The 11,423-nt window shown below is 37.6% G+C and overlaps 2 protein-coding genes across 2 annotated transcripts; both read right to left on the reverse strand.

The window, feature by feature from the left end:
- Positions 1 to 1,121: 1,121 nt before the first annotated feature.
- LOC113286258 (pentatricopeptide repeat-containing protein At2g17210-like) lies at positions 1,122 to 3,826 on the reverse strand. Its single transcript, XM_026534921.1, has one exon. The coding sequence runs from the start codon at positions 3,720 to 3,722 to the stop codon at positions 1,482 to 1,484; it is 2,241 nt and encodes a 746-aa protein (XP_026390706.1). The 5' UTR covers positions 3,723 to 3,826; the 3' UTR covers positions 1,122 to 1,481.
- A 174-nt stretch (positions 3,827 to 4,000) lies between these two features.
- On the reverse strand, positions 4,001 to 9,449 carry LOC113289598 (probable galacturonosyltransferase 3). The gene is made up of 9 exons (XM_026538907.1): positions 9,121 to 9,449; positions 8,366 to 8,418; positions 8,016 to 8,076; positions 7,270 to 7,302; positions 7,002 to 7,136; positions 6,238 to 6,363; positions 5,818 to 6,152; positions 4,626 to 5,571; positions 4,001 to 4,497 (listed from the first exon to the last, which is right to left on the reverse strand). The coding sequence occupies exons 1-9, from the start codon at positions 9,244 to 9,246 to the stop codon at positions 4,219 to 4,221; spliced, it is 2,094 nt and encodes a 697-aa protein (XP_026394692.1). The 5' UTR covers positions 9,247 to 9,449; the 3' UTR covers positions 4,001 to 4,218.
- Positions 9,450 to 11,423: the final 1,974 nt, after the last annotated feature.

Below are 11,423 nucleotides of genomic sequence, written 5' to 3' on the forward strand. Positions count from 1 at the left end.
AACTTCTTCTTAACACCAAAAACAAGTTAAGCATCCTAGTGCCCCATTGCCAATTTTATTTGTTTATGCTGATAGTAGTTGAGAATGTTGTAGTAACAGCGGTAGAAGTGATAGTACAACAACCACACTTACAATTTACAATTATTGTTAGATAAGGTACTTTCTAAGACTTTTGTTGAAAATCATGGATTCCAAAGTAAAAGTGGAAATCATTTCCAAATCCAAACGAGTCTGGTTGGAATTGAATTTACTCAAACCAATTTTTCCGATGCAGGTGAGGAAGTTGTTTTATCTATCTGCAGAAGAATTAATTGGTGTGAATTGTAAGTATTGAATTCTCACATCAGACGTCTAAAAATGTGTGTTACTTTCTTTGACTTTAAAGGACGATATAAATTGTCACTGAGCATCCTAAACACACTTGGCACTCTGCATGTTTCACATCAAGTTGGAACTTGGAATGCACAATACGTGGTGGGACATATATTTCTCACGCTACAAAGTGTACGATTCTGTTGCCAAAATGCCCAAAGATGAAGTCGACTTTCACCATGTTTGTTTACTCCGACTCGTTTTGATGTGAGTCATCTGAATTTGAGTGAAATCACCAGACTCATCTATATCTGATTCGATATGCTTATTTTGAGTCAATTCATCTGACTCAAAGATACGTGAATCAGGGGTTTGATCTTATGAATCATTGTTACCTGATTTAAATGGATCCGAATCGAAAATTATGTCTAAGTCAGAGATGGAGTCAGATCTGACTTAAAATGAAAAACAAACGGTCTGACTGCTGACTCGTTCCGAGTCAGAGATTGACTCGCATCCGGGCACCGAATCAACCGCAAACAAACAAATTGTTTGTCTTAAACTCCCATTTTAGACAACCGGGCTAGAGCAAGTGAGAATGATAATCCCTCCAAAAAGTCCACATTGTGGACCACTATTGTCTATTTCCCACCCATTTCTCTTCCTCTATCACATGACGAGAAAGTGTAAATTCTAGGGGCTAGATTCTTTGCTTCAGAGGAGAGTAAAATGTGTATGGCCTAAACAGTACAGAAAAGATAGAGAGCCGTGTTGCATATACTAGACAACCAAGTATGGACGGACGAGTAGAGCATTCTCGTATGCTCAACATCCAATTATTGTTCTTCTATTCTCATTTTGATGCTCACAGTTCACAGAATTTGAGTCTTCAAATTCAACCGAGTAAGCGAATAGAAAATCAAATTGTACACGCATTATAGTATTTTAGCTGGCTCATCTGAGAATGGAACCCTTCCAAACATTTACGGATGCGTATGTACGATCTTACCAGTACTGATAGTCTGATGCATGCTACTGCCAAACTGGTTTGATACATGCTACTATCAGAAACTGCTGGACATTGACAGTGCCACGAGAACTGATGGGCCTTAAAGGTGGCCCAAAACTATGCGCACGGATATCTCACTATCTCAGACACAAGGCAGTGATCAATTAAAAAGGTCATTTCTTCCTTCTTTCATCCTCATACAACCATGCAATTCTTCGACCATTGAATATATCTGTTGAGCTTTCTCATGGTAACCATCTCTAGCAACAAATCTACAAGCTTTACTATCTACATGAATTAAACTGTAACCTGACACCACTTTCACACCCTTCTCTTTCACCAATCTTCTCATATTGGCCGCTTCTTTCCACAACCCATTTGCGGCGTACATACTTGAGCCTAGCAAATAACCTGCTGAACCCATCGGTTCTAACTCAAGAACTTTTGAGATAGCACCTTCAGCAACCTTGCTGTTACTGGAATTCCTGCAAGCACTCAATAATGCACCCCAAATACTCGCTCCATCTTTGAATCTTTGGGGCATTTTCTTTATCGTGTCCATTGCACTCTCTATAATTCCTGCCCTTCCTAACATGTCTACCATGCATGAATAATGTGCTGAGTTGGGTTCGAACCCGTGATCACTACTGATCAACCTGTTGAACAAAGATTTCCCTTCTTCCACCAACCCACCATGGCTACAAGCTGACAATAGACAAAGTATGGTAACGGCATTTGGCTTTAAACCGTAAATTTCCATTTCAGAGAACAAGTCTAGCGCATCTCTCGCCCGCCCATTCATACCATAAGCTCCTATCATAGCACTCCATGAAACTACGTTTCTGTTCGGTGTTTTATCGAATACTCTTCTAGAGAGATCAATTTCTCCACATTTTGAGTACATATCAAGTAATGCAGTTGCAACTGCCACTTCTGATGCAAACCCACTTCTAATTGCTAAACCGTGAGCCCATTTACATCTTTTTAGTTCTGCTGAAACAGCACAAACTTCAAGAAGACTCAATATAGTTACAGAATTGAACTTCTCTTTCACCAAAACCATCTCTCTGAAGAGGTTTAAAGCTTCATCTGTTTTACCTGCATTTGAGAAGGCTGTAATCATTGTGCTCCATGAAACCATATCTCTTCTCTCCATTCCATTGAACAGTTTCTGACCAAGTTCAACAAGATCACATTTTGCATAAGCATCGATTAGAGAATTCACCACCAATTCGTTAAATTCGAATCCCATCCTGATTACCCTGGAATGAATGGACTTGCATTTACCAATGTCCACAAGATGCTTACATGATTGAAGAAGATTGACTAGAGTCACCTCATCAGCTTCGACTCCCTCTTTCTGCATTGAGCCAAACAACGTGAGAGCTTTTGCATACAATTCATTATGAACAAGTCCTGATAGTATCGAATTCCAGGAAACGATGTTTCTCTCAGGCATCTCTTTGAAGACTTCAAACGCCAAGTTCGCATGTGAGCATTTAGAATACATATCAACTAATGAATTGCCCACGTACACATCAACGTTGAAACCTCTTTTGACCGCATAGCAATGAACTAATTTTCCAATATCGATATCCTTCTCCTGGGAGCAAGCTTTAAAAATGCTAACCACTGTAAGTTCATCAGGCTCTACCTCTTCCACTCCAAACATCTCTCTAAACAATTGCAACGAAAAATACCCATCTCCAGCTTTAACAAAACCACCAATCATCGCACTCCATGTAATGCAATCTCTGTCAGACATTTCATCAAACAACATTTTTGCGCACACCATTTCGCCATACTCTACATACAGAGACATTAGCGAGTTCTGAACTGAAACAACGTCTAAAAACCCGCTCCGAATAAGGAAGCCATGAAAGCAAAAACCTAAATTGGTGTCACTGAAATCCCTTAAAGCTTGAAGAATAAGAACTAAAGTAGAGATATTGGGTTTAAATCCTTCGGCTTTCGCTTGCTTAAAAAACTTAAGTCCTTCATACTTGGAAGAAGATTTTTTATCAAAACACCCATGAATCACTACATTCCATGTAACAGAATCCTTGTTTTCCATGAGATTAAAAACAGTCAGTCCATAATTCATGAACCCGGATTTAATGTAAAAATCCATGGTAGAGTTACCAACAGAGCTAAATGATTCAAACCCATGTTTGATTATACATGAATGAACTGAAGTACCATACTTGAAATTGTTGAGATTTGTGCAACATTTGAGAACGGAAGGAAACAAGCTTGGGTCCAGAATTGGAATTCCAATCCTTCTGATTTCATAGTAGAGAGAAAGTACTTCTTGCCATTGTCCTTGTAATGTTGATTCTTTGATCCACTGTTTCCAGTTCTGAGATATTGAGCCAGGAAAAATGGTTGCTGGAATGCGCATTGTCTAGTTGATACATGTGACACCGTATGTCAGCTGCAAGGTTTCTCGATATCGAATGTTATGTTCAATGGAGTGGGTGCTGAGGACGACAGACTCTCGTATTGCTCCGCAGTAAAGTGCTTGTTATGAAAATCTTTCAATCTGACTTTAAAATAAAAAGAACTGCAGTAGATATTGGATCTTACTCGAGGTAGTTTGTCAAAATCTGTCTACCATTCTTTGAGAGATTGGGACTACTTGATAAGCTTCCGTAACTTGAGAGCCAGAACTTCCGTTGTTTGTCAAAATGTAAAAATAGATTGATTTCATTGATGTGATTAACTCATTACATTGCATTGGTTTATATAGTTCTATCGGATTCAAAGGAAAATGAAACGAAGATACGGCAATATACTAATCTACAATTTCACAAACTATCGAGAAAGTTTGTTTACAGGAAAACAGAGTGGCTTGTAAAAAAACTTGCCAGTTTACAGAGTGGGCGAAAAAATTATCATCAATCAAAGTTGATGTTGCAGTTTTGAAGATAAGGGTTACCAAGCATTACATGTTTTGACCAGTAGGACTTGTACTTGGTTACCGCAAGATCCAGCCATGGTTTGTAGTTCCCATTGTAGTGGATGACTGCTGCATTTTCTATCTCTGTTTGATTAAGTGCTGGGTCGTAACCAAGCCCTAACACATGCCAGTCTCGATCCAATGGATATGTCAAGTTGTAGAATGTGATTAGACCTGGGGGTAAGGAGCCAAGTTTCCAAAGTGTACGTTCTTCGTTCTGCAAAAATCAAAGGTATAAAATTTGATTAACAAGATACCGAGGAAAATTATAGGTCAGAAAGTTAGATAATCAAGATATTGAAGAGAAGAATTACAACATCTGAAGTAGAAAACTTAGTTCCTTACCATATCTTGCCAGTGGTGATATATTCCTGTAATATCCCGCCTCTTCCACTCCTTCAAATCAAAAATATTCATTCCAAATGCCCAGCCACAAGCATTTGGATCAAAATTCTGAGAGATCTTTGGGTTTGAGAAATTGAGATACTTATCAAACCGATGAAAGCTCTCTTTACATGTCTCAACTGCACCATTTACCATCCCTCGCAAGTCGACAGACCAAAGAGGTGTCAAGTCCTTCTGAACTACGATATCATCGTCTAGAAAGAGTATCTTATCTAGTTTTGGGTAAACTTCAGGAAGGTAAAACCTGAGATGGTTTAACATGGACAGATACTTGGGATTCCTATATTTAAGATTATCGTTACCATCAGATAAGGAAGACGGATGATCTGCTTTAAAATAATATTCTTTTATACGTGCGGACTCGAGCTGCCGGAGAACTGAGCAATACGATGAGTTTAGCCACTTGAAATCGTCGATGTTCTCTACTTGGATCCCGGCACCTGCAGGAGAGCTGAAAAGGAACCACATCTTCATTGCAGCAAAATTCAATCTGTCTGTCACAATATGGAATACATGCTTCTCTGGTTCTTTTGCATGTAATACAGTAGAATTAACAACCACAGACGTTGCAAGTACGTTGTCAGAGAATATAGCATAGTGATACAAAGAGGGATCCTCGAGCTTGCCTTTGTTTGGGGTCTCCTTCTTTACAAGGTTTTGCGAGAAATAGTCTGTTGCAAGCTGAAGAGGGAGGCAATGGAGTGGTTTTGGAACTGTTTTGGCAGCTAACTGGATCAGGAATGCACTTTTCCTCTTTAATGTAATTATACTCTCTTCCGTTGACTGAAGCATGGCTCGCAACTTCCGAGCGATCAAAGCCCCATCATACAACTGGTCCTTTGCTATAGATAGGATATGACCCATCGCTTTTGCTCGATCAAGGGCACTGGAAGAAGCTCAGCATAAGAAACCCGTAAGAGAAATGAAAATCATCTTCATATCTAAAAAGGTATAAAATTTTCAGAATGATTTGATTGCGTTAATATCATATTTCTGAAAGCATAAATGAAAACTTTTATAAACTATGTGTTTCTACATCCATAATCAAACATGAAGTGACAAACACATCATCACCCATAACTAATTATCAAATTTGGGTTTTGATTCTCGAAAGGGGTGCTAGTAACAATACCTTCGGTGTAGTTCAGCGTCTGAAGTCGCTTCTCCAATAGCATGCTGATTGTCTTTGATATGTTTCATCAGAGAATCATAAAGACGAAGTTCATTCTTTGGCTTAGCAATACTTGCATATGCCTTGGCCATCACGACCTGATCTCTCATAAGTTTTAACGTGGAATCAGAGTTCGGGTTTTCGTAATCTTTCCTCCATATACTGTACTTTCCCCTGGCACTGGTGTTTAGCTGATTTGACCTTTCAATCGCTGCTTCTTGCATAAGCTTGTCATTGTCTTTGTTCTGTTTTATCAGCTCTGCAGTTCGGAGTTCCCTCCTTTGTTGACGCATTTCCTGCATAACTATTGAACTGTCATAAATGCAAATAATTAACAATAATGGATGTAGATAATAGAACTAGAAATATATGAAATTTCACCCGCCGCTTATGCTTCACAGGATTGATTGGAGCTTCTTCGTATTGGTAAGCTCCTTCTCCAGATCCATGCTCATCAGTTGGAAGTCCAGAGCTTTCTTCTGTTTGTGGAGGTGAATCCTCTTTTGCCTGTGAATCACACATCCAATAACTCAATCAATTACTGAGAAACAGAGAATAATGAGTTAATTATTTGACTGTTCCGAAACAATTTAACAGACATGTGAAAGACAAAATATTGGTATCACACAAATAAAAATTGAAAATACAATAAGCATAAACTGAATCCAATTTAGCAATGAAACGAGTCTGAGTGTCAGTGGCAGGCACAGTGAGCTTAAGATAGATAAAACGTTGTCCAGGACATATATACCTGTTGACTTGTCTCAATAGTAATGTGTTCTATCTTTCAGTTATCATTTGTTCAGTTAGGTTCTAGGTCTGTGCTAGATAAATGAGTCATCAAGTCTAAGATTACATCCTCACCAGACATAGTTATGTGCAAGTACAGAAAAGATATACACACCATACATAGTTATGTGTAAGTACTGACTGACTTGTGGACACAATAATATTCTAGAAAGTGGAATGCCCTTGTCACACAGATTATAAATCTGGATGAGGGCTGGAGGGGGGAAGAGAATGCACATAAAGAAGGTTATTATTTATCTGTGAGCATTTTTACTTCTCCAAATAATGGAAAGGAAATTCTTGCGATTTCCTCAATTTTTTATTTCATTAAAGTCAATTATGAAATAAGTGAGCACCTGATCTTTTAATTGGTGCAAGTTTTCATCATTAGGATGCTGCCAGACCCAGGAAGATGATAAATCTTTCGATTTGACAGTACTGATTCGAACAGCACCAGAAGCGTCAGTATATGTTGCAGTAATGTCAATGTCCTGCGTACATCTAATGTTAGTTTTCAGAAAAATTTGCAAGAAAGTGACTACTTGTTTTTTTCTGGACAAGCTAAAATATTTTACTCAGGGTGCCAATATCTCCAGAATTTACTGAAAGTATCTATTTTATTACATCTTCCGAAGCCTCTGGTTTCTTGTTTGACTCCTGCACATCCAACAATTAGTACACGTTGCGGGTCAGAAGATGGTATGATAAGACCAACTGTACAACAATCTTTAACATTTACGCACACAAAAGCGATAAATAAAATCTTTCAGGAAAACAACTTAACCACTCTAAACTTGAGAGAGAGAGAGAGAGAGAGAGAGAGAGATTAACGACCTAAATATTTAGCTTTAGCCAATTAGCAGGACCTTACATAGTTCTTAGTTTCCAATTCCACAATGTTCTCATGCGTTCTAACAGCTGACTGACTCCCTTAACATTAGAATATAGAAATTGCCCTCCGAATCAGATGTACAGAATACAACATGCAAACGTTTGTCATTCTAATCAGCCCTTCGTACTAATTTAAGCAGTATTTTTATCAATGTGACCAGTCATGATATGCCAACTTGAACCAATTGAATAGTGTGCAAGCATACAAACTCTTTCAAACTAAATAACTTTCGCACCAATGAAAGTTGAGTCTTTGCAATATTCTACCAATGGAATACATAAATCTAAAGCAATTAATGAAAACTCAAACTTGCATTTCGCACTTGTTTTAATTCCTAGAGATGCATATCACAAAACCATCAATACAGCTTAGGGATGCACATGTAAAGTAACCAGATGTCGTACAAGTTCATGCTGATCTAATAGTGCAGAAACTGATTGAACATACTCAACCATGCAGAAGGCGGAGAGTTTAATACCTTTCTGTCTTCGCACTGCTTACAATCATATAGAGGCCTATATCCCTTGAGATTTCTCTGACTGAAAGAATAAGTTTTGGAAACAGTATCAAAAGAGAGATAGAATGTGCCATCTAAACTAATACACAAGAAGAAACATCACATTTTACAGAAAAGGTATGTTAAAATATTTAAGCATCATGGCTAATCCCAGAAACCTGCTGCAAGTTGCCCAGGCTTCATTCTTAGACTTGTGGTACGTGTATTTCAATATAACGCATATTTGATAGAATAACAAAACTACAAAGTTCATTCTGATTATTCACACATCCTAACAGATATCAAGAGAAAGCAAGTTGTGGAAAACTCACATTAGAGAAATGTCGGAAGTATCTGCTGTTACGAAGGCAATTTGGAACATCACCTGCATGAGTACAAGATATCATAAGACAGAAACATGCAACAGACTTGCATACAAACTCTTCCATTGCTACTCAATAACCATATGAAATACTCATGCTACAATTAGTAAAAGTATCCTCTCCCTGTCGGATTTGTTTTGTAAAATGTCTATATACAAGAACTGTTCATACTGTTTCTAGATCTCAGAAAAGTTCTGAAACTTTACAAGAAAAGTGAAGTAAAATGGACACAAAGAAAGAAAACAACTCCATCCAATCAAAACTCTACCAATTGTAATGGACGTGTGATCAGCGCAAGGAAAACACTATATACAGCTGTTATCAGATACTACTAATCACATTGACTTCATAATTTCTTAAAACACACCAAAACTGAAGCCCTGAGAACGAACATTAACAGCTAGAACTATAAAAAGATACACTACTTTCTCTCTGCAATCAACACAAACTCAAAGAAACCCTAAATCTTCCAAAATAACATCTGAAAAAAGCTTTTTAACCTCTACACATTTCACATAGAGATTCCTAACCTAATAAATCCAAAATTAGACATAGATTAACAAAAATTTCAAGAACAAACAGATAGTGATACACAAATATCAGCTAATTCATACAAAATCATAAAGAACGGGATCAAAACAGAAAAGAAAAAGTAATTAAAAAAATTAGAAAAAAGATTCAAAATGAGATCGATCTGGTTTTACCTGTAAGAGAAAGAAAGCAATGAGTAAATGAAGTATAAGAGATGATAATGGTCGAACTCTTCTTACTCCTCCACCGCCACTAGCCATGGCGGTGATCTTGGATTGATGATGATCAAATTGATTCATCTCGAATATTTATTTCAGATACATTTCTAGTGAGAGAAAGTAATGAGAGGAGGTGAAGACTTGGTGTTGCGATTTGGATTTTCGCGCTTATTATTACTGATTTTTCTTTTTCCCTCACTGAAATTGAGATATTTGTCTGGAGTCTGGACACTCACTCTGGTGCTAACATACAGCGTAACATTAGCGTTAGATCTCTGCACATATACTGATATACAGATTCCTGTTATAATGCGCCTTGTTTTGTCCAGGCAGCCCCAGGCTCACACAAAACTGTACTAGTTAATCCCGTTTGGAGGACTCGTTTAATGGGCTGTCCACCCATCCAACTAGTATTATTCGCTAGTCCAAAACTGAAAACCACGTCCACACCCATTTTTCAGATTTTTCCCACTGTCAAATCCACCGACAAAAAAAGTTCAGGCACGAACCCAATTTTGACGAAAAACCTTCTCCCAAACCATAGCTTATAAAATTAGGTTTCCGTCTTTTTTTTGTTCTTCTTCTTGGATTCCTTTTCTACATAAGAAAAACAAAAATCTCTTCCTTACACCATACCACCAGCGCTATCATCACCATCATCATCGTAGCCAGCACCGCCCATAGCAGCAGCACCAACCACCATTATAACTAGCAGCATCACCAAATAACAATGGTCTCAATCAAAATCCATATTCTATTACTTGGATTCTAGTAATCATTCCTTCACCACCAACACCAGCAGCATCAACCACCGCCTGCACCTACGGTCATTCATCTCCACCCTAATCATTGTTTGAGGTACATATGTTTCTCTAATTTCGATTGTTCCATTACTCTGTGTCTCGATTTCCATTGGAACAGTACCAATTGGATTCCAATTTAATAAATCGTATACGCTCCATGTGCTTTGAAAAGACTGTTTATATGGATATTGATTGGTTTGATGAGCCAAAGCACTCTAGTGGTGCTATTGGTACCAGGCTTTCTGCAGATGCAACAAGTGTTCGCAGTCTTGTTGGAGATTCACTTGCAATGCTTGTGAGAGCATATCAATCATTATTGCTGGTCTGGGCATTGCTTTCCAAGCGAACTGGAAGCTGTCCTTAATTATCCTTGTGTTGATACCTTTAATCGAACTGAACGGATGGGCTCAAATGAAGTTCCTGAAAGGATTTAGTTCAGACGCCAAGGTTTGTCTTTGATCTATTTATAACTTTCATGAGAAACAAAGGCCAAGGTAAAGTTTATTTGTGGTTTAACATCCATAATTTCATGGGTATGTATTGCAGAAGAATCGTTATTGTTGTATAACAACCATTATCAGTGCAAGTAGCAGCTTCAACTGGAGTCCATGCGAAGAACAATCCCATAAGGAGTACTCCGATCATTGCAGCAACGAGAGCAGGGGATTTTTCTTCCATCTTGTTATATGATGAATGTTTCTCTCATTTGAGCAGTTTTGAGTGCGTAATAGGATGATGGTTGATATCTTGATTATTGAAGGAAGAGTTGAGAGTTCTTATTTATAGCATGATTTGTGGATTGGTTGGTGTTATTGAGAACCACATGTTTGTTTATAACTAATCAAGGAAGATTTGTTTTCATTTAAAGATTTTTTTTCATCATTCGAAAGTGGTTACCAACTTACGTACCATCATATTTTTCTCAAAAAAAAAAAAAAAAGAAAAGAAAGAATCACCATCATATTAAATTATGGATTTACCATAATTGTGGTGTTCGAGCTTTACTGTCACGGATGCTAAAGAGTAAGGAAGATTTTGGTGTAACCTACATGTGGTATTCGAGAAAATGTCTGCATAACAGGTTACGCATCCATTTTCATAACCGCATTGCATGTTTTGCATCTACAAAAGTTAATGCATAAATTATTATGCAGTCCAGAAAACAGTTGCATAACACGTTATGCATCAATTTTTTTGTTACTAGGAAACCAACAAAATCAAAGACTGCATAACTTGTCATGCACCTACAATTATATATGCATAACATGTTAAGCAGTCTTGAAAATAGATGCATAACTTGTTATGCATCCAAAAATATGGCTGCATAATGCATTATGCATCTATTTTTTATGTACGCACTAATACAACGGCTACATAACTTGTTATAGATGCATAACTTTGTTATGCAGGTGCATAATTTGTTATGCAGTGGAGAAAATGGTTGCATAATTCGTT

Source organism: Papaver somniferum, chromosome 6, assembly GCF_003573695.1.
Source record: "Papaver somniferum cultivar HN1 chromosome 6, ASM357369v1, whole genome shotgun sequence".
In the NCBI taxonomy this organism is placed as follows: domain Eukaryota; kingdom Viridiplantae; phylum Streptophyta; class Magnoliopsida; order Ranunculales; family Papaveraceae; genus Papaver; species Papaver somniferum.